Source organism: Oncorhynchus keta, unplaced genomic scaffold (assembly GCF_023373465.1).
Source record: "Oncorhynchus keta strain PuntledgeMale-10-30-2019 unplaced genomic scaffold, Oket_V2 Un_contig_400_pilon_pilon, whole genome shotgun sequence".
Lineage (NCBI taxonomy): Eukaryota > Metazoa > Chordata > Actinopteri > Salmoniformes > Salmonidae > Oncorhynchus > Oncorhynchus keta.
The window spans coordinates 175,588-199,773 of NW_026287554.1; the positions used below are offsets into that span (position 1 = coordinate 175,588).

At 47.8% G+C, this 24,186-nt stretch overlaps 1 protein-coding gene and 1 long non-coding RNA gene across 8 annotated transcripts in view; one reads left to right on the plus strand and one right to left on the minus strand.

Annotated features, from left to right (window-relative positions):
- The first annotated feature begins 408 nt into the window (after positions 1 to 408).
- On the plus strand, positions 409 to 3,113 carry LOC127924411 (uncharacterized). 7 transcript variants are annotated; one of them, XR_008117850.1, is made up of 7 exons: positions 409 to 491; positions 595 to 744; positions 1,245 to 1,344; positions 1,599 to 1,748; positions 2,400 to 2,649; positions 2,749 to 2,798; positions 2,849 to 3,113. It is a non-coding gene; the product is annotated as an uncharacterized LOC127924411 (long non-coding RNA). The 7 variants fall into 7 exon arrangements; XR_008117852.1 differs by having other exon boundaries at positions 2,400 to 2,449; positions 2,550 to 2,649; positions 2,749 to 3,113; XR_008117848.1 differs by having other exon boundaries at positions 2,749 to 3,113.
- Positions 3,114 to 7,289: 4,176 nt separating this feature from the next.
- LOC127924410 (anoctamin-1-like) overlaps positions 7,290 to 24,186 on the minus strand; it is a 54,432-nt gene continuing 37,535 nt past the window's right edge. Inside the window, exons 3-4 of the mRNA XM_052509157.1 lie at positions 12,405 to 12,510; positions 7,290 to 8,549 (exon numbers count right to left, since the gene is read on the minus strand). Coding sequence (XP_052365117.1) covers positions 8,154 to 8,549; positions 12,405 to 12,510 — 502 coding nt within the window. The 3' untranslated portion in view covers positions 7,290 to 8,153. The remainder of the gene's footprint in view (positions 8,550 to 12,404; positions 12,511 to 24,186) is intronic.

Below are 24,186 nucleotides of genomic sequence, written 5' to 3' on the forward strand. Positions count from 1 at the left end.
TCAAACTCAGTCCTGGGGCCCCCCAGGTGCACACTAGATCATGGGTTCTCAAACTCAGTCCTGGGGCCCCCAGGTGCACACTAGATCATGGGTTCTCAAACTCAGTCCTGGGGCCCCCAGGTGCTGAATCACTAGATCATGGGTTCTCAAACTCAGTCCTGGGGCAAACCAGGTCATTACTGAGATCAGCTGGGGGACAAACCAAAGGTCCTGATTATCTGAATCAGAGGAGTAGTGCCCCCAGGTTCACACTGATTTGGTTTTTGAATCTGACTCAGCTGATAGTGCTGGGGACACTAACCAACTCATCATCAGTCCTGGGGCCCCCAGGTGCACACTAGATCATGTGATTATCTGAATCAGTGGAGTAGTGCTGGGGGACAAACCAAAGGTCCGTGATTATCTGAATCAGTGGAGTAGTGCTGGGGGACAAACCAAAAGGTCCGTGATTATCTGAATCAGCAGAGTAGTGCTGGGGGACAAACCAAAAGGTCTGTGATTATCTGAATCAGTGGAGTAGTGCTGGGGGACAAACCAAAAGGTCCGTGATTATCTGAATCAGAGGAGTAGTGCTCATGGGGGACAAACCAAAAGGTCTGTGATTATCTGAATCAGTGGAGTAGTGCTGGGGGACAAACCAAAAGGTCAGTGATTATCTGAATCAGCAGAGTAGTGCTGGGGGACAAACCAAAAGGTCCGTGATTATCTGAATCAGTGGAGTAGTGCTGGGGGACAAACCAAAAGGTCCGTGATTATCTGAATCAGTTGGAGTAGTGCTGGGGGACAAACCAAAAGGTCTGTGATTATCTGAATCAGTGGAGTAGTGCTGGGGGACAAACCAAAAGGTCCGTGATTATCTGAATCAGAGGAGTAGTGCTGGGGGACAAACCAAAAGGTCCGTGATTATCTGAATCAGTGGAGTTCTGGGGGACAAACCAAAGGTCCGTGATTATCTGGGGAATCAGAGGAGTAGTGTTGGGGGACAAACCAAAAGGTCTGTGATTATCTGAATCAGTGGAGTAGTGCTGGGGGACAAACCAAAAGGTCTGTGATTATCTGAATCAGCAGAGTAGTGCTGGGGGACAAACCAAAAGGTCTGTGATTATCTGAATCAGTGGAGTAGTGCTGGGGGACAAACCAAAAGGTCTGTGATTATCTGAATCAGTGGAGTAGTGCTGGGGGACAAACCAAAAGGTCTGTGATTATCTGAATCAGTGGAGTAGTGCTGGGGGACAAACCAAAAGGTCTGTGATTATCTGAATCAGTGGAGTAGTGCTGGGGGACAAACCAAAAGGTCCGTGATTATCTGAATCAGCAGAGTAGTGCTGGGGGACAAACCAAAAGGTCTGTGATTATCTGAATCAGCAGAGTAGTGCTGGGGGGGACAAACCAAAAGGTCTGTGATTATCTGAATCAGTGGAGTAGTGCTGGGGGACAAACCAAAAGGTCTGTGATTATCTGAATCAGCAGAGTAGTGCTGGGGACAAACCAAAAGGTCCGTGATTATCTGAATCAGTGGAGTAGTGCTGGGGGACAAACCAAAAGGTCCGTGATTATCTGAATCAGCAGAGTAGTGCTGGGGGGGGACAAACCAAAAGGTCTGTGATTATCTGAATCAGTGGAGTAGTGCTGGGGGACAAACCAAAAGGTCTGTGATTATCTGAATCAGTGGAGTAGTGCTGGGGGACAAACCAAAAGGTCCGTGATTATCTGAATCAGCAGAGTAGTGCTGGGGGACAAACCAAAAGGTCTGTGATTATCTGAATCAGCAGAGTAGTGCTGGGGGACAAACCAAAAGGTCTGTGATTATCTGAATCAGCAGAGTAGTGCTGGGGGACAAACCAAAAGGTCTGTGATTATCTGAATCAGTGGAGTAGTGCTGGGGGACAAACCAAAAGGTCCATGATTATCTGAATCAGCAGAGTAGTGCTGGGGGACAAACCAAAAGGTCCATGATTATCTGAATAAGCGGAGTAGTGCTGGGGGACAAACCAAAAGGTCTGTGATTATCTGAATCAGCAGAGTAGTGCTGGGGGACAAACCAAAAGGTCTGTGATTATCTGAATCAGTGGAGTAGTGCTGGGGGACAAACCAAAAGGTCCGTGATTATCTGAATCAGCAGGAGTAGTGCTGGGGGACAAACCAAAAGGTCCGTGATTATCTGAATCAGTGGAGTAGTGCTGGGGGACAAACCAAAAGGTCCGTGATTATCTGAATCAGCAGAGTAGTGCTGGGGGACAAACCAAAAGGTCCATGATTATCTGAATCAGCAGAGTAGTGCTGGGGGACAAACCAAAAGGTCCATGATTATCTGAATAAGCGGAGTAGTGCTGGGGGACAAACCAAAAGGTCTGTGATTATCTGAATCAGCAGAGTAGTGCTGGGGGACAAACCAAAAGGTCCGTGATTATCTGAATCAGTGGAGTAGTGCTGGGGGACAAACCAAAAGGTCTGTGATTATCTGAATCAGCAGAGTAGTGCTGGGGGACAAACCAAAAGGTCTGTGATTATCTGAATCAGCAGAGTAGTGCTGGGGGACAAACCAAAAGGTCTGTGATTATCTGAATCAGCAGAGTAGTGCTGGGGGACAAACCAAAAGGTCCGTGATTATCTGAATCAGCAGAGTAGTGCTGGGGGACAAACCAAAAGGTCCGTGATTATCTGAATCAGTGGAGTAGTGCTGGGGGACAAACCAAAAGGTCCGTGATTATCTGAATCAGCAGAGTAGTGCTGGGGACAAACCAAAAGGTCCGTGATTATCTGAATCAGCAGAGTAGTGCTGGGGGACAAACCAAAAGGTCCGTGATTATCTGAATCAGTGGAGTAGTGCTGGGGGACAAACCAAAAGGTCCGTGATTATCTGAATCAGCAGAGTAGTGCTGGGGGACAAACCAAAAGGTCCGTGATTATCTGAATCAGTGGAGTAGTGCTGGGGGACAAACCAAAAGGTCCGTGATTATCTGAATCAGTGGAGTAGTGCTGGGGGACAAACCAAAAGGTCCGTGATTATCTGAATCAGTGGAGTAGTGCTGGGGGACAAACCAAAAGGTCTGTGATTATCTGAATCAGCAGAGTAGTGCTGGGGGACAAACCAAAAGGTCTGTGATTATCTGAATCAGCGGAGTAGTGCTGGGGGACAAACCAAAAGGTCCACCCAAGGGGCCCCAGCACCGAGTTTGGGAATCCCAAGTCTGGACCATCCTATCTGCCAATCAGGGCTCTGTACATTACATTTGTATCAACACGGCCACATGATCAGACTGAGCATTTCAATGGCAAAATGAGGCTCGGGGAAATAAATGACCAAAATATATTTGACGTTATTTTCATGAAATAAACAGTGATTTATTAGCCGTACAATGATGATGATTTAAAAATACACTTTCAACAACTGCATGGGCTTTAAGAGAAGAGATAGAATGAACCGGAACGAAAAGCTCCACCCTCTCTTTCCAAGTTACAGGCAAGAATATGGACCAAATGTCCCCTCCTCTTGGGAAATGTGACAGATGCTAACACCTGTGAAATGTGACAGATGCTAACACCTGTGAAATGTGACAGATGCTAACACCTGTGAAATGTGACAGATGCTAACACCTGTGAAATGTGACAGATGCTAACACCTGTGAAATGTGACAGATGCTAACACCTGTGAAATGTGAAAGATGCTAACACCTGTGAAATGTGACAGATGCTAACACCTGTGAAATGTGACAGATGCTAACACCTGTGAAATGTGACAGATGCTAACACCTGTGAAATGTGAAAGATGCTAACACCTCAACATGTACATTACCCAGTTATACACTCTGGGCCTCAACATGTACATTACCCAGTTATACACTCTGGGCCTCAACATGTACATTACCCAGTTATACACTCTGGACCTCAACATGTACATTACCCAGTTATACACTCTGGGCCTCAACATGTACATTACCCAGTTATACACTCTGGGCCTCAACATGTACATTACCCAGTTATACACTCTGGACCTCAACATGTACATTACCCAGTTATACACTCTGGGCCTCAACATGTACATTACCCAGTTATACACTCTGGGCCTCAACATGTACATTACCCAGTTATACACTCTGGACCTCAACATGTACATTACCCAGTTATACACTCTGGGCCTCAACATGTACATTACCCAGTTATACACTCTGGGCCTCAACATGTACATTACCCAGTTATACACTCTGGGCCTCAACATGTACATTACCCAGTTATACACTCTGGGCCTCAACATGTACATTACCCAGTTATACACTCTGGACCTCAACATGTACATTACCCAGTTATACACTCTGGGCCTCAACATGTACATTACCCAGTTATACACTCTGGACCTCAACATGTACATTACCCAGTTATACACTCTGGACCTCAACATGTACATTACCCAGTTATACACTCTGGACCTCAACATGTACATTACCCAGTTATACACTCTGGGCCTCAACATGTACATTACCCAGTTATACACTCTGGGCCTCAACATGTACATTACCCAGTTATACACTCTGGACCTCAACATGTACATTACCCAGTTATACACTCTGGACCTCAACATGTACATTACCCAGTTATACACTCTGGACCTCAACATGTACATTACCCAGTTATACACTCTGGGCCTCAACATGTACATTACCCAGTTATACACTCTGGACCTCAACATGTACATTACCCAGTTATACACTCTGGGCCTCAACATGTACATTACCCAGTTATACACTCTGGGCCTCAACATGTACATTACCCAGTTATACACTCTGAACCTCAACATGTACATTACCCAGTTACACACTCTGGACCTCAACATGTACATTACCCAGTTACACACTCTGGACCTCAACATGTACATTACCCAGTTATACACTCTGGGCCTCAACATGTACATTACCCAGTTATACACTCTGGACCTTGATATTCTATACATTACCCAGTTATACACTCTGGGCCTCAACATGTACATTACCCAGTTATACACTCTGAACCTCAACATGTACATTACCCAGTTATACACTCTGAACCTTGATATTCTATACATTACCCAGTCATACACTCTGGACCTCAACATGTACATTACCCAGTTATACACTCTGGGCCTCAACATGTACATTACCCAGTTATACACTCTGAACCTTGATATTCTATACATTACCCAATCTTTTTAATTATTATTCTTAAGTTTTATTTTTTTACAGGAACAGTACACATTTATCAACATTTCTGTAAAGGTGATGGTTTTAGCCAGCTGGATCATTTTCGACCAGAGTACCTGGGAAAAACAAATCCAATAACAACACAGACAGACAATAAGCAGCGCAACATATGACCAGTAACACAGACAGAGCAACATATAACCAGTAACACAGACAGAGCAACATATGACCAGTAGACACAGACAGAGCAACATATGACCAGTAACACAGACAGAGCAACATATAACCAGTAACACAGACAGACAATAAGCACAGACAGAGCAACATATAACCAGTAACACAGACAGAGCAACATATAACCAGTAACACAGACAGACAATAAGCACAGACAGAGCAACATATAACCAGTAACACAGACAGACAATAACACAGACAGAGCAACATATAACCAGTAACACAGACAGACAATAAGCACAGACAGAGCAACATATAACCAGTAACACAGACAGACAATAAGCACAGACAGAGCAACATATAACCAGTAACACAGACAGACAGACAGACAGCGCAACATATAACCAGTAACACAGACAGACAACATATAACCAGTAACATAGACAGTAACACATACAGACAGACAATAAGCACAGACAGAGCAACATATAACCAGTAACACAGACAGACAGACAATAACCAGTAACATATGACCAGAACACAGACAGAGCAACATATAACCAGTAACACAGACAGCAACATAGACCAGTAATACAGACAGAGCAACATATAACCAGTACAGACAGACAGACAATAAGCACAGACAGAGCAACATATAACCAGTAACACAGACAGACAGACATATGACCAGCACAGACAGAGCAACATATAACCAGTAACACAGACAGCAGCAACATATGACCAGTAACACAGACAGAGCAACATATGACCAGTAACACAGACAGAGCAACATATGACCAGTAACACAGACAGAGCAACATATGACCAGTAACACAGACAGAGACAATAAGCACAGACAGAGCAACATATAACCAGTAACACAGACAGAGCAACATATAACCAGTAACACAGACAGACAGAGACACAGACAGAGCAACATATAACCAGTAACACAGACAGCGCAACATATGACCAGTAACACAGACAGAGCAACATATAACCAGTAACACAGACAGAGCAACATATAACCAGTAACACAGACAGAGCAACATATAACCAGTAACACAGACAGAGCAACATATAACCAGTAACACAGACAGACAACAACAGAGACACAGACAGAGCAACATATGACCAGTAACACAGACAGAGCAACATATAACCAGTAACACAGACAGAGCAACATATAACCAGTAACACAGACAGAGCAACATATAACCAGTAACACAGACAGAGCAACATATGACCAGTAACACAGACAGAGCAACATATAACCAGTAACACAGACAGAGCAACATATAACCAGTAACACAGACAGACAATAAGCAGCGCAACATATGACCAGTAACTCAGACAGAGCAACATATGACCAGTAACACAGACAGACAGAGACACAGAGAGAGCAACATATAACCAGTAACTCAGACAGAGCAACATATAACCAGTAACAGACAGAGCAACATATGACCAGTAACACAGACAGAGCAACATATAACCAGTAACACAGACAGAGCAACATATAACCAGTAACACAGACAGACAGATACAGCAGCGCAACATATGACCAGTAGGTCAGACAGAGCAACATATGACCAGTAACACAGACAGACAGAGACACAGAGAGAGCAACATATAACCAGTAACACAGACAGAGCAACATATAACCAGTAACAGACAGAGCAACATATGACCAGTAACACAGACAGAGCAACATATAACCAGTAACACAGACAGAGCAAATATAACAACACAGACAACAGCAGACACAGAAAGCAACATATGACAGTAACACAGACTGTATAGCAGACAGCATGGAAACCAGGTAACACAGCTAGGGGATGGTGTTGACACAACATGACTGTATAGCAGACAGCATGGAAAGCAGGTAACACAGCAGAGGGATGGTGTTGACACAGACAGACCAACTATATAAGCAGACAGCATGGAAAGCAGGTCTACACAGCAAGGGGATGGTGTTGACACACCTGACTGTATAGCAGACAGCATGGAAAGCAGGTCTACACAGCTGGGGGATGGTGTTGACACACCAGACTGTATAGCAGACAGCATGGAAAGCAGGTCTACACAGCTGGGGGATGGTGTTGACACACCTGACTGTATAGCAGACAGCATGGAAAGCAGGTCTACACAGCTGAGGGATGGTGTTGACACACCAGACTGTATAGCAGACAGCATGGAAAGCAGGTCTACACAGCTGAGGGATGGTGTTGACACACCAGACTGTATAGCAGACAGCATGGAAAGCAGGTCTACACAGCTAGGGGATGGTGTTGACACACCTGACTGTATAGCAGACAGCATGGAAAGCAGGTCTACACAGCTGAGGGATGGTGTTGACACACCAGACTGTATAGCAGACAGCATGGAAAGCAGGTCTACACAGCTGAGGGATGGTGTTGACACACCTGACTGTCCGTTGGCCATGTCTTTAGGTTATTGGTGAAGGTAAACAGCAGCTCCACGTGTGTTCCAGACATGGGAAAGCTCTCTCAGAGAAGACCGTCAGGCTGAAGGTGTTTTTCCTTAAGGGAACTAACTATACAGTCACTTCTCATCATGCAGATTATCATACAATGGTCAAGAATAAGTAGATTATCGCGGCCAGAAGAACAAGTCCATGATCGGTATGTTCCATCATCACACTGCTTCAGAAAGAGAACACCAAGTCTACATGGGTGAGAGAATCTCAGAGGAGCATTCGGACTCCATGTAGCTACCACACTAGCGTCTGAACTTCTCCTGTGGGGATAAAGAACGTTTGTATCCAACCGCTACAGTAGCGTGTCAGACCGCTGTGTGTCGGGCTGCGTCGTTGCTAGGAGACATGGACATCTGTCGGCCTGCGTTGTTGCTAGGAGACATGGACATCTGTCTGGTGAACTGGCTGAAACTGGCAGCCCTGCATCTCGCCCGGGATTCCCCTCCCTCTCCGCCCGGGGGCTGGCCTAGGCCCTGAGAGAGGCCTAGGGGTAGAGTACGGAAGTGGGCCGTGTTGGGGTGACCCTGGCTGGGCTGGTCCTTGGAGGAGAAGAGGCTCTGGAGGAGGTGGAACTTGTCCTTCTCCTCCCGGAGGAACACGTCCACCAGCAGAGTCTTCTCTCTCTTCAGCTGCTCACTGATGTTCTTCGGTACGTCTGGGATCACCCAGGCAACCAGCAGGCTCAGGAACATCACCAGGTTCTGGTGGAGACAGCGTCGTGGACGTGGGTGGAGAGTGAAGGAAGGATGGAGCACAAAGGGACAACAGAAGACAGGAGTTTGTTAAACTGGTTGGTGATGTACTGAATCATCTGATAAATGCTCCACTGTGACTAAAATACAACCACACTGCAACCACACTGATCAATGGTCCAACCACACTGATCATTGGTCAAACCACACTGATCAATGGTCCAACCACACTGATCATTGGTCCAACCACACTGATCATTGGTCCAACCACACTGATCATTGGTCCAACCACACTGATCATTGGTCCAACCACACTGATCATTGGTCCAACCACACTGCAACCACAGTGGTCCAACCACACTGATCATTGGTCCAACCACACTGCAACCACAGTGGTCCAACCACACTGATCATTGGTCCAACCACACTGAACATTGGTCCAACCACACTGAACATTGGTCCAACCACACTGCAACCACAGTGGTCCAACCACACTGAACATTGGTCCAACCACACTGCAACCACACTGATCAATGGTCCAACCACACTGATCAATGGTCCAACCACACTGATCATTGGTCCAACCACACTGATCATTGGTCCAACCACACTGATCATTGGTCCAACCACACTGATCATTGGTCCAACCACAGTGGTCCAACCACACTGATCATTGGTCCAACCACACTGAACATTGGTCCAACCACACTGCAACCACAGTGGTCCAACCACACTGATCATTGGTCCAACCACACTGCAACCACAGTGGTCCAACCACACTGATCATTGGTCCAACCACACTGATCATTGGTCCAACCACACTGCAACCACAATGGTCCAACCACACTGATCATTGGTCCAACCACACTGATCATTGGTCCAACCACACTGATCATTGGTCCAACCACACTGCAACCACAGTGGTCCAACCACACTGATCATTGGTCCAACCACACTGATCATTGGTCCAACCACACTGCAACCACAATGGTCCAACCACACGGATCATTGGTCCAACCACACTGCAACCACAGTGGTCCAACCACACTGATCATTGGTCCAACCACACTGCAACCACAATGGTCCAACCACACTGATCATTGGTCCAACCACACTGCAACCACAATGGTCCAACCACACTGATCATTGGTCCAACCACACTGCAACCACAATGGTCCAACCACACTGATCATTGGTCCAACCACACTGCAACCACATTGGTCCAACCACACTACAACCATAGTGGTCCAACCACACTGATCATTGGTCCAACCACAGTTGTCCAACCACACTGATCATTGGTCCAACCACACTGTAACCACAGTGTTCCAACCACACTGATCATTGGTCCAACCACAGTTGTCCAACAACACTACAATCACAGTGGTCCAACCACACTACAACCACAGTGGTCCACCTACACTGATCATTGGTCCAACCACACTACAACCACAGTGGTCCAACCACACTACAATCACAGTGGTCCAACCACACTACAACCTCAATGGTCCAACCACACTACAATCACAGTTGTCCAACCACACTACAACCACAGTGGTCCAACCACACTACAATCACAGTGGTCCAACCACACTGATCATTGGTCCAACCACACTGATCATTGGTCCAACCACACTGCAACCACAATGGTCCAACCACACTGATCATTGGTCCAACCACAGTGATCATTGGTCCAACCACACTGATCATTGGTCCAACCACACTACAACCACAGTGGTCCAACCACACCATTGGTCCAACCACACTGATCATTGGTCCAACCACACTGTAACCACAATGGTCCAACCACAGATCATTGGTCCAACCACACTACAACCACAGTGGTCCAACCACACTGATCATTGGTCCAACCACACTGCAACCACAATGGTCCAACCACACTGATCATTGGTCCAACCACACTGCAACCACAATGGTCCAACCACACTGATCATTGGTCCAACCACACTCAACCACAGTGGTCCAACCACACTGATCATTGGTCCAACCACACTGCAACCACATTGGTCCAACCACACTACAACCACAGTGGTCCAACCACACTGATCATTGGTCCAACCACACTGTAACCACAGTGTTCCAACCACACTGATCATTGGTCCAACCACAGTTGTCCAACCACACTGATCATTGGTCCAACCACACTGTAACCACAGTGTTCCAACCACACTGATCATTGGTCCAACCACAGTTGTCCAACAACACTACAATCACAGTGGTCCAACCACACTACAACCACAGTGGTCCACCACACTGATCATTGGTCCAACCACACTACAACCACAGTGGTCCAACCACACTGACATCACAGTGGTCCAACCACACTACAACCTCAATGGTCCAACCACACTACAATCACAGTTGTCCAACCACACTACAACCACAGTGGTCCAACCACACTACAATCACAGTGGTCCAACCACACTGATCATTGGTCCAACCACACTGTAACCACAGTGTTCCAACCACACAAATCATTGGTCCAACCACACTGTAACCACAGTGGTCCAACCACACTGATCATTGGTCCAACCACAGTTCATTCCACAGTTGTCCCACACTGATCATTGGTCCAACCACATGTAACTGGTCCAACCCACTGAGTGCCAACCACAGTGTCCAACCACAGTGATCACCACACTTCCAAACACAGTTGTCCAACCACACTGATCATTGGTCCAACCCATGTAACTGTTCCAACCCACTGATTGGTCCAACCACAGCAACCACAGTTGTCCAACCACACTGATCATTTCCAACCACATTGCAACCACAGTGCTCCAACCACACTACAACCACAGTGGTCCAACCACACTTCCAACACAGTTGTCCAACCAGATTGATCACTGTACCAGGTAACTGTTCCAGAGTCAGTTTGATATTACATACAGTACCAGGTAACTGTTCCAGAGTCAGTTTGATATTACATACAGTACCAGGTAACTGTTCCAGAGTCAGTTTGATATTACATACAGTACCAGTCAATAGTTTGGACAACTCTACTCATTCAAGTTTATTATTTATTTTTTTACAATTTTCTACATTTTAGAATAATAGAGTTCATGTAACAGACACATCTCAACAACAATTGTTCAGAGGAGACTGCGTGAATCAAGGCCCTCATGGCTGCAAAAAAAACACTACTAAAGGACACCAATGAGAAGAAGAGACTTGATTGGGCCAAAACACATGAGCAATAGACATCAGACTGATTGAAATCTGTCCTTTGGTGTGATGAGTCCAAATTTGAGATTTTTGGTTCTAACCGCCGTGTCTTTGGGAGACGCAGAGTAGGTGAACCAATGATCTCCGCATGTGTGGTTCCCACCGTGAAGCATGGAGGAGGAGGTGTGATGGTGCTTTGCTGGTGATACGGTCAGTGATTGACTTAGAATTCAAGGCACACTTAACCAACATGGCTACCAGAGCATTCTGCAACGATGCTCAATCCCATCTGGTTTGTGTTCAGTGGGACTATCATTTGTTTTTCAACAGGACAATGACCCAACACACCTCCACACCTGGTGCTGCATCAGATGACCTGGCCTCCACAATCACCTGACCTCAACCCAATTCAAATAGTTTGGGATGAGTTGGACCGCAGAGTGAAGGAAAAGTAGCCAACAAGTGCTCAGCAAAAGTGGGAACTCCTTCAAGAATGTTGGAAAAGCATTCCAGGTAAAGTTGGTTGAGAGAATGCCAAGAGTTTGCAAAGCTGTCATCAAGGCAAAGGGTGGCTAGTAGGTGTCCAAACTTTTGACTGGTACTGTACATACAGAATATCTCCTGACTAAAGGAATGTTTAAATGTTCATAGGTGTCCCTGATATTTGTGGTACTGTACCTGGAACAGGATGACGAAGGCCAGTCTGGCAGCAAGGACGGCCCAGTAGGTTTTAGAGAACTGGTAGGCTTCAGCTGACCATGGAGGCTCTCTGTAGTCCTTATACCTGGGGGGTTGGGAGGGGGGTTACTAGAGGTCTTAGGTATGTTAGTGATCTCTCTAAGGCAGACAGCAGATAGACACCCCCTCTAGGGAACAGAGTCATAATGGAGGAGGTCAGACTGTAGTCTAGGGGACAGAGTCATAATGGAGGTGGTCAGACTGTAGTCTAGGGGACAGAGTCATAATGGAGGTGGTCAGACTGTAGTCTAGGGGACAGAGTCATAATGGAGGTGGTCAGACTGTAGTCTAGGGGACAGAGTCATAATGGAGGTGGTCAGACTGTAGTCTAGGGGACAGAGTCATAATGGAGGTGGTCAGACTGTAGTCTAGGGGACAGAGTCATAATGGAGGTGGTCAGACTGTAGTCTAGGGGACAGAGCCATAATGGAGGTCAGACTGTAGTCTAGGGGACAGAGTCATAATGGAGGTCAGACTGTAGTCTAGGGGACAGAGCCATAATGGAGGTGGTCAGACTGTAGTCTATGGGACAGAGTCATAATGGAGGTGGGCAGACTGTAGTCTAGGGGACAGAGTCATAATGGAGGTCAGACTGTAGTCTAGGGGACAGAGTCATAATGGAGGTCAGACTGTAGTCTAGGGGACAGAGTCATAATGGAGGAGGTCAGACTGTAGTCTAGGGGACAGAGTCATAATGGAGGTCAGACTGTAGTCTAGGGGACAGAGTCATAATGGAGGTGGTCAGACTGTAGTCTAGGGAACAGAGTCATAATGGAGGTCAGACTGTAGTCTAGGGGACAGAGTCATAATGGAGGTGGTCAGACTGTAGTCTAGGGAACAGTCATAATGGAGGTGGTCAGACTGTAGTCTAGGGGACAGAGTCATAATGGAGGTGGTCAGACTGTAGTCTAGGGAACAGAGTCATAATGGAGGTCAGACTGTAGTCTAGGGGACAGAGTCATAATGGAGGTGGTCAGACTGTAGTCTAGGGAACAGTCATAATGGAGGTGGTCAGACTGTAGTCTAGGGGACAGAGTCATAATGGAGGTCAGACTGTAGTCTAGGGGACAGAGTCATAATGGAGGTCAGACTGTAGTCTAGGGGACAGAGTCATAATGGAGGTCAGACTGTAGTCTAGGGGACAGAGTCATAATGGAGGTGGTCAGACTGTAGTCTAGGGGACAGAGCCATAATGGAGGTCAGACTGTAGTCTAGGGGACAGAGTCATAATGGAGGTCAGACTGTAGTCTAGGGGACAGAGCCATAATGGAGGTGGTCAGACTGTAGTCTAGGGGACAGAGTCATAATGGAGGTCAGACTGTAGTCTAGGGGACAGAGTCATAATGGAGGTCAGACTGTAGTCTAGGGGACAGAGTCATAATGGAGGTCAGACTGTAGTCTAGGGGACAGAGTCATAATGGAGTTGGGCAGACTGTAGTCTAGGGGACAGAGTCATAATGGAGGTGGTCAGACTGTAGTCTAGGGAACAGAGTCATAATGGAGGTCAGACTGTAGTCTAGGGGACAGAGTCATAATGGAGGTCAGACTGTAGTCTAGGGGACAGAGCCATAATGGAGGTCAGACTGTAGTCTAGGGGACAGAGTCATAATGGAGGTCAGACTGTAGTCTAGGGGACAGAGCCATAATGGAGGTCAGACTGTAGTCTAGGGGACAGAGCCATAATGGAGGTCAGACTGTAGTCTAGGGGACAGAGTCATAATGGAGGAGGTCAGACTGTAGTCTAGGGGACAGAGTCATAATGGAGGTCAGACTGTAGTCTAGGGGACAGAGTCATAATGGAGGTGGTCAGACTGTAGTCTAGGGGACAGAGTCATAATGGAGGTGGTCAGACTGTAGTCTAGGGAACAGAGCCATAATGGAGGTGGTCAGACTGTAGTCTAGGGGACAGAGTCATAATGGAGGTCAGACTGTAGTCTAGGGGACAGAGTCATAATGGAGGTGGTCAGACTGTAGTCTAGGGGACAGAGTCATAATGGAGGTGGTCAGACTGTAGTCTAGGGGACAGAGTCATAATGGAGGTGGTCAGACTGTAGTCTAGGGGACAGAGCCATAATGGAGTTGGGCAGACTGTAGTCTAGGGGACAGAGCCATAATGGAGGTGGTCTGACTGTAGTCTAGGGGACAGAGTCATAATGGAGGAGGTCAGACTGTAGTCTAGGGGACAGAGTCATAATGGAGGTGGTCAGACTGTAGTCTAGGGGACAGAGTCATAATGGAGGTGGTCAGACTGTAGTCTAGGGGACAGAGTCATAATGGAGGTGGTCAGACTGTAGTCTAGGGGACAGAGCCATAATGGAGGTCAGACTGTAGTCTAGGGGACAGAGCCATAATGGAGGTCAGACTGTAGTCTAGGGGACAGAGTCATAATGGAGGTCAGACTGTAGTCTAGGGGACAGAGCCATAATGGAGGTCAGACTGTAGTCTAGGGGACAGAGTCATAATGGAGGTCAGACTGTAGTCTAGGGGACAGAGTCATAATGGAGGTGGTCAGACTGTAGTCTAGGGGACAGAGTCATAATGGAGGTCAGACTGTAGTCTAGGGGACAGAGTCATAATGGAGGTCAGACTGTAGTCTAGGGGACAGAGTCATAATGGAGGAGGTCAGACTGTAGTCTAGGGGACAGAGTCATAATGGAGGTCAGACTGTAGTCTAGGGGACAGAGTCATAATGGAGGTCAGACTGTAGTCTAGGGGACAGAGTCATAATGGAGGAGGTCAGACTGTAGTCTAGGGGACAGAGTCATAATGGAGGTGGTCAGACTGTAGTCTAGGGGACAGAGCCATAATGGAGGTGGTCAGACTGTAGTCTAGGGGACAGAGTCATAATGGAGGTGGTCAGACTGTAGTCTAGGGGACAGAGTCATAATGGAGGTCAGACTGTAGTCTAGGGGACAGAGTCATAATGGAGGTGGTCAGACTGTAGTCTAGGGGACAGAGTCATAATGGAGGTGGTCAGACTGTAGTCTAGGGGACAGAGTCATAATGGAGGTGGTCAGACTGTAGTCTAGGGGACAGAGTCATAATGGAGGTGGTCAGACTGTAGTCTAGGGGACAGAGCCATAATGGAGGTGGTCAGACTGTAGTCTAGGGGACAGAGTCATAATGGAGGTGGTCAGACTGTAGTCTAGGGGACAGAGTCATAATGGAGGTGGTCAGACTGTAGTCTAGGGGACAGAGTCATAATGGAGGTCAGACTGTAGTCTAGGGGACAGAGTCATAATGGAGGTGGTCAGACTGTAGTCTAGGGGACAGAGTCATAATGGAGGTGGTCAGACTGTAGTCTAGGGGACAGAGTCATAATGGAGGTGGTCAGACTGTAGTCTAGGGGACAGAGTCATAATGGAGGTCAGACTGTAGTCTAGGGGACAGAGTCATAATGGAGGTGGTCAGACTGTAGTCTAGGAGACAGAGTCATAATGGAGGTCAGACTGTAGTCTAGGGGACAGAGTCATAATGGAGGTCAGACTGTAGTCTAGGGGACAGAGCCATAATGGAGGTCAGACTGTAGTCTAGGGGACAGAGTCATAATGGAGGTCAGACTGTAGTCTAGGGGACAGAGTCATAATGGAGGTCAGACTGTAGTCTAGGGAACAGAGTCATAATGGAGGTCAGACTGTAGTCTAGGGGACAGAGTCATAATGGAGGTCAGACTGTAGTCTAGGGGACAGAGTCATAATGGAGGTGGTCAGACTGTAGTCTAGGGGACAGAGTCATAATAGAGGTGGTCAGACTGTAGTCTAGGGGACAGAGTCATAATAGAGGTGGTCAGACTGTAGTCTAGGGGACAGAGTCATAATGGAGGTGGTCAGACTGTAGTCTAGGGGACAGAGTCATAATGGAGGTGGTCAGACTGTAGTCTAGGGGACAGAGTCATAATGGAGGTCAGACTGTAGTCTAGGGAACAGAGTCATAATGGAGGTCAGACTGTAGTCTAGGGGACAGAGTCATAATGGAGGTCAGACTGTAGTCTAGGGGACAGAGTCATAATGGAGGTGGTCAGACTGTAGTCTAGGGGACAGAGTCATAATGGAGGTGGTCAGACTGTAGTCTAGGGGACAGAGCCATAATGGAGGTGGTCAGACTGTAGTCTAGGGGACAGAGTCATAATGGAGGAGGTCAGACTGTAGTCTAGGGAACAGAGTCATAATGGAGGAGGTCAGACTGTAGTCTAGGGGACAGAGTCATAATGGAGGTCAGACTGTAGTCTAGGGGACAGAGTCATAATGGAGGTGGTCAGACTGTAGTCTAGGGGACAGAGTCATAATGGAGGTGGTCAGACTGTAGTCTAGGGGACAGAGTCATAATGGAGGTCAGACTGTAGTCTAGGGGACAGAGTCATAATGGAGGTCAGACTGTAGTCTATGGGACAGAGTCATAATGGAGTTGGGCAGACTGTAGTCTAGGGGACAGAGCCATAATGGAGGTGGTCAGACTGTAGTCTAGGGGACAGAGTCATAATGGAGGTCAGACTGTAGTCTAGGGGACAGAGTCATAATGGAGGTGGTCAGACTGTAGTCTAGGGGACAGAGTCATAATGGAGGTCAGACTGTAGTCTAGGGGACAGAGTCATAATGGAGGTGGTCAGACTGTAGTCTAGGGGACAGAGTCATAATGGAGGTGGTCAGACTGTAGTCTAGGGGACAGAGTCATAATGGAGGTGGTCAGACTGTAGTCTAGGGGACAGAGTCATAATGGAGTTGGGCAGACTGTAGTCTAGGGGACAGAGTCATAATGGAGGTGGTCAGACTGTAGTCTAGGGGACAGAGTCATAATGGAGGTGGTCAGACTGTAGTCTAGGGGACAGAGTCATAATGGAGGTGGTCAGACTGTAGTCTAGGGGACAGAGTCATAATGGAGGTGGTCAGACTGTAGTCTAGGGGACAGAGTCATAATGGAGGTGGTCAGACTGTAGTCTAGGGGACAGAGTCATAATGGAGGTGGTCAGACTGTAGTCTAGGGGACAGAGCCATAATGGAGGTCAGACTGTAGTCTAGGGGACAGAGCCATAATGGAGGTCAGACTGTAGTCTAGGGGACAGAGTCATAATGGAGGTCAGACTGTAGTCTAGGGGACAGAGCCATAATGGAGGTCAGACTGTAGTCTAGGGGACAGAGTCATAATGGAGGTCAGACTGTAGTCTAGGGGACAGAGTCATAATGGAGGTCAGACTGTAGTCTAGGGGACAGAGTCATAATGGAGGTCAGACTGTAGTCTAGGGGACAGAGTCATAATGGAGGAGGTCAGACTGTAGTCTAGGGGACAGAGTCATAATGGAGGTCAGACTGTAGTCTAGGGGACAGAGCCATAATGGAGGTGGGCAGACTGTAGTCTAGGGGACAGAGTCATAATGGAGGTCAGACTGTAGTCTATGGGACAGAGTCATAATGGAGGTCAGACTGTAGTCTAGGGGACAGAGTCATAATGGAGTTGGTCAGACTGTAGTCTATGGGACAGAGTCATAATGGAGGTGGTCAGACTGTAGTCTAGGGGACAGAGCCATAATGGAGGTGGTCAGACTGTAGTCTAGGGGACAGAGTCATAATGGAGGTGGTCAGACTGTAGTCTAGGGGACAGAGTCATAATGGAGGTCAGACTGTAGTCTAGGGGACAGAGTCATAATGGAGGTGGTCAGACTGTAGTCTAGGGGACAGAGTCATAATGGAGGTGGTCAGACTGTAGTCTAGGGGACAGAGTCATAATGGAGGTGGTCAGACTGTAGTCTAGGGGACAGAGTCATAATGGAGGTCAGACTGTAGTCTAGGGGACAGAGTCATAATGGAGGTGGTCAGACTGTAGTCTAGGGGACAGAGTCATAATGGAGGTCAGACTGTAGTCTAGGGACAGAGAGAGCCATAATGGAGGTCAGACTGTAGTCTAGGGGACAGAGCCATAATGGAGGTCAGACTGTAGTCTAGGGGACAGAGTCATAATGGAGGTCAGACTGTAGTCTAGGGGACAGAGTCATAATGGAGGTCAGACTGTAGTCTAGGGGACAGAGTCATAATGGAGGTGGTCAGACTGTAGTCTAGGGGACAGAGTCATAATGGAGGTGGTCAGACTGTAGTCTAGGGGACAGAGTCATAATGGAGGTGGTCAGACTGTAGTCTAGGGGACAGAGTCATAATGGAGGTGGTCAGACTGTAGTCTAGGGGACAGAGTCATAATGGAGGTGGTCAGACTGTAGTCTAGGGGACAGAGTCATAATGGAGGTCAGACTGTAGTCTAGGGAACAGAGTCATAATGGAGGTCAGACTGTAGTCTAGGGGACAGAGTCATAATGGAGGTCAGACTGTAGTCTAGGGGACAGAGTCATAATGGAGGTGGTCAGACTGTAGTCTAGGGGACAGAGCCATAATGGAGGTGGTCAGACTGTAGTCTAGGGGACAGAGTCATAATGGAGGTGGTCAGACTGTAGTCTAGGGGACAGAGTCATAATGGAGGTGGTCAGACTGTAGTCTAGGGGACAGAGCCATAATGGAGGTGGTCAGACTGTAGTCTAGGGAACAGAGTCATAATGGAGTTGGGCAGACTGTAGTCTAGGGGACAGAGTCATAATGGAGGTCAGACTGTAGTCTAGGGGAGAGAGCCATAATGGAGGTCAGACTGTAGTCTAGGGGACAGAGCCATAATGGAGGTCAGACTGTAGTCTAGGGGACAGAGTCATAATGGAGGTGGTCAGACTGTAGTCTAGGGGACAGAGCCATAATGGAGGTCAGACTGTAGTCTAGGGGACAGAGTCATAATGGAGGTGGTCAGACTGTAGTCTAGGGGACAGAGTCATAATGGAGGTGGTCAGACTGTAGTCTAGGGGACAGAGTCATAATGGAGGTGGTCAGACTGTAGTCTAGGGGACAGAGTCATAATGGAGGTGGTCAGACTGTAGTCTAGGGGACAGAGTCATAATGGAGGTCAGACTGTAGTCTAGGGGACAGAGTCATAATGGAGGTCAGACTGTAGTCTAGGGGACAGAGCCATAATGGAGGTCAGACTGTAGTCTAGGGGACAGAGTCATAATGGAGGTGGTCAGACTGTAGTCTAGGGGACAGAGTCATAATGGAGTTGGGCAGACTGTAGTCTAGGGGACAGAGTCATAATGGAGGTCAGACTGTAGTCTAGGGGACAGAGTCATAATGGAGGTGGTCAGACTGTAGTCTAGGGGACAGAGTCATAATGGAGGTGGTCAGACTGTAGTCTAGGGGACAGAGTCATAATGGAGGTCAGACTGTAGTCTAGGGGACAGAGTCATAATGGAGGTGGTCAGACTGTAGTCTAGGGGACAGAGTCATAATGGAGGTGGTCAGACTGTAGTCTAGGGGACAGAGTCATAATGGAGGTCAGACTGTAGTCTAGGGGACAGAGTCATAATGGAGGTGGTCAGACTGTAGTCTAGGGGACAGAGTCATAATGGAGGTCAGACTGTAGTCTAGGGGACAGAGTCATAATGGAGGTGGTCAGACTGTAGTCTAGGGGACAGAGTCATAATGGAGGTGGTCAGACTGTAGTCTAGGGGACAGAGTCATAATGGAGGTGGTCAGACTGTAGTCTAGGGGACAGAGTCATAATGGAGGAGGTCAGACTGTAGTCTAGGGGACAGAGTCATAATGGAGGTCAGACTGTAGTCTAGGGGACAGAGTCATAATGGAGGGCAGACTGTAGTCTAGGGGACAGAGTCATAATGGAGGTCAGACTGTAGTCTAGGGGACAGAGTCATAATGGAGGTCAGACTGTAGTCTAGGGGACAGAGTCATAATGGAGGTCAGACTGTAGTCTAGGGGACAGAGTCATAATGGAGGTCAGACTGTAGTCTAGGGGACAGAGTCATAATGGAGGTGGTCAGACTGTAGTCTAGGGGACAGAGCCATAATGGAGGTGGTCAGACTGTAGTCTAGGGACAGAGTCATAATGGAGGTCAGACTGTAGTCTAGGGGACAGAGTCATAATGGAGGTCAGACTGTAGTCTAGGGGACAGAGTCATAATGGAGGTCAGACTGTAGTCTAGGGGACAGAGACATAATGGAGGGCAGACTGTAGTCTAGGGGACAGAGTCATAATGGAGGTGGTCAGACTGTAGTCTAGGGGACAGAGTCATAATGGAGGTCAGACTGTAGTCTAGGGGACAGAGTCATAATGGAGGTGGTCAGACTGTAGTCTAGGGGACAGAGTCATAATGGAGGTGGTCAGACTGTAGTCTAGGGGACAGAGTCATAATGGAGGTGGTCAGACTGTAGTCTAGGGGACAGAGTCATAATGGAGGTGGTCAGACTGTAGTCTAGGGGACAGAGTCATAATGGAGGTGGTCAGACTGTAGTCTAGGGAACAGAGTCATAATGGAGGTGGTCAGACTGTAGTCTAGGGGACAGAGTCATAATGGAGGTCAGACTGTAGTCTAGGGGACAGAGTCATAATGGAGGTGGTCAGACTGTAGTCTAGGGGACAGAGTCATAATGGAGGTGGTCAGACTGTAGTCTAGGGGACAGAGTCATAATGGAGGTCAGACTGTAGTCTAGGGGACAGAGTCATAATGGAGGTCAGACTGTAGTCTAGGGGACAGAGCCATAATGGAGGTCAGACTGTAGTCTAGGGGACAGAGTCATAATGGAGGTGGTCAGACTGTAGTCTAGGGGACAGAGCCATAATGGAGGTGGTCAGACTGTAGTCTAGGGGACAGAGTCATAATGGAGGTCAGACTGTAGTCTAGGGGACAGAGTCATAATGGAGGTCAGACTGTAGTCTAGGGGACAGAGTCATAATGGAGGTCAGACTGTAGTCTAGGGGACAGAGTCATAATGGAGGTCAGACTGTAGTCTAGGGAACAGAGTCATAATGGAGGTCAGACTGTAGTCTAGGGGACAGAGTCATAATGGAGGTGGGCAGACTGTAGTCTAGGGGACAGAGCCATAATGGAGGTCAGACTGTAGTCTAGGGGACAGAGTCATAATGGAGGTCAGACTGTAGTCTAGGGGACAGAGTCATAATGGAGGTCAGACTGTAGTCTAGGGGACAGAGTCATAATGGAGGTGGTCAGACTGTAGTCTAGGGGACAGAGTCATAATGGAGGTGGTCAGACTGTAGTCTAGGGGACAGAGTCATAATGGAGGTGGTCAGACTGTAGTCTAGGGGACAGAGTCATAATGGAGGTGGTCAGACTGTAGTCTAGGGGACAGAGTCATAATGGAGGTCAGACTGTAGTCTAGGGGACAGAGTCATAATGGAGGTCAGACTGTAGTCTAGGGGACAGAGTCATAATGGAGGTGGTCAGACTGTAGTCTAGGGGACAGAGTCATAATGGAGGTCAGACTGTAGTCTAGGGAACAGAGTCATAATGGAGGTGGTCAGACTGTAGTCTAGGGGACAGAGTCATAATGGAGGTCAGACTGTAGTCTAGGGGACAGAGTCATAATGGAGGTGGTCAGACTGTAGTCTAGGGAACAGAGTCATAATGGAGGTCAGACTGTAGTCTAGGGGACAGAGTCATAATGGAGGAGGTCAGACTGTAGTCTAGGGGACAGAGTCATAATGGAGGTCAGACTGTAGTCTAGGGGACAGAGTCATAATGGAGGTCAGACTGTAGTCTAGGGGACAGAGTCATAATGGAGGTGGTCAGACTGTAGTCTAGGGGACAGAGTCATAATGGAGGTCAGACTGTAGTCTAGGGGACAGAGTCATAATGGAGGTCAGACTGTAGTCTAGGGGACAGAGTCATAATGGAGGTCAGACTGTAGTCTAGGGGACAGAGTCATAATGGAGGTCAGACTGTAGTCTAGGGGACAGAGCCATAATGGAGGTCAGACTGTAGTCTAGGGGACAGAGTCATAATGGAGGTCAGACTGTAGTCTAGGGGACAGAGTCATAATGGAGGTCAGACTGTAGTCTAGGGGACAGAGTCATAATGGAGGTCAGACTGTAGTCTAGGGGACAGAGCCATAATGGAGGTCAGACTGTAGTCTAGGGGACAGAGTCATAATGGAGGTGGTCAGACTGTAGTCTAGGGGACAGAGTCATAATGGAGGTGGTCAGACTGTAGTCTAGGGGACAGAGTCATAATGGAGGTCAGACTGTAGTCTAGGGGACAGAGTCATAATGGTCAGACTGTGGTCAGGGGACAGAGTCATGTGGAGTGGTCAGACTAGGGGACAGAGTCATAATGGAGGTGGTCAGACTGTAGTCTAGGGGACAGAGTCATAATGGAGGTGGTCAGACTGTAGTCTAGGGAACAGAGTCATAATGGAGGTGGTCAGACTGTAGTCTAGGGGACAGAGTCATAATGGAGGAGGTCAGACTGTAGTCTAGGGGACAGAGCCATAATGGAGGTGGTCAGACTGTAGTCTAGGGGACAGAGTCATAATGGAGGTGGTCAGACTGGTCTAGTCTAGGGGACAGAGTCATAATGGAGGTCAGACTGTAGTCTAGGGGACAGAGTCATAATGGAGGAGGTCAGACTGTAGTCTAGGGGACAGAGTCATAATGGAGGTCAGACTGTAGTCTAGGGGACAGAGTCATAATGGAGGTGGTCAGACTGTAGTCTAGGGGACAGAGTCATAATGGAGGTGGTCAGACTGTAGTCTAGGGGACAGAGTCATAATGGAGGTCAGACTGTAGTCTAGGGGACAGAGTCATAATGGAGGTCAGACTGTAGTCTAGGGGACAGAGTCATAATGGAGGTGGTCAGACTGTAGTCTAGGGGACAGAGTCATAATGGAGGTGGTCAGACTGTAGTCTAGGGGACAGAGTCATAATGGAGGTCAGACTGTAGTCTAGGGGACAGAGTCATAATGGAGGTGGTCAGACTGTAGTCTAGGGAACAGAGTCATAATGGAGGTCAGACTGTAGTCTAGGGGACAGAGTCATAATGGAGGTCAGACTGTCTAGGGGACAGTCTAGGGGAGTCATAATGGAGGTCAGACTGTAGTCTAGGGGACAGAGACATAATGGAGGTCAGACTGTAGTCTAGGGGACAGAGCCATAATGGAGGTCAGACTGTAGTCTAGGGGACAGAGTCATAATGGAGGTGGGCAGACTGTAGTCTAGGGGACAGAGTCATAATGGAGGTCAGACTGTAGTCTAGGGGACAGAGTCATAATGGAGGTCAGACTGTAGTCTAGGGGACAGAGTCATAATGGAGGTCAGACTGTAGTCTAGGGGACAGAGTCATAATGGAGGAGGTCAGACTGTAGTCTAGGGGACAGAGTCATAATGGAGGTCAGACTGTAGTCTAGGGGACAGAGTCATAATGGAGGTCAGACTGTAGTCTAGGGGACAGAGCCATAATGGAGGTGGGCAGACTGTAGTCTAGGGGACAGAGTCATAATGGAGGTCAGACTGTAGTCTAGGGAACAGAGTCATAATGGAGTTGGGCAGACTGTAGTCTAGGGGACAGAGTCATAATGGAGGTCAGACTGTAGTCTAGGGGACAGAGCCATAATGGAGGTGGTCAGACTGTAGTCTAGGGGACAGAGTCATAATGGAGGTGGTCAGACTGTAGTCTAGGGGACAGAGTCATAATGGAGGTGGTCAGACTGTAGTCTAGGGGACAGAGTCATAATGGAGGTGGTCAGACTGTAGTCTAGGGGACAGAGTCATAATGGAGGTGGTCAGACTGTAGTCTAGGGGACAGAGTCATAATGGAGGTGGTCAGACTGTAGTCTAGGGGACAGAGTCATAATGGAGGTGGTCAGACTGTAGTCTAGGGGACAGAGTCATA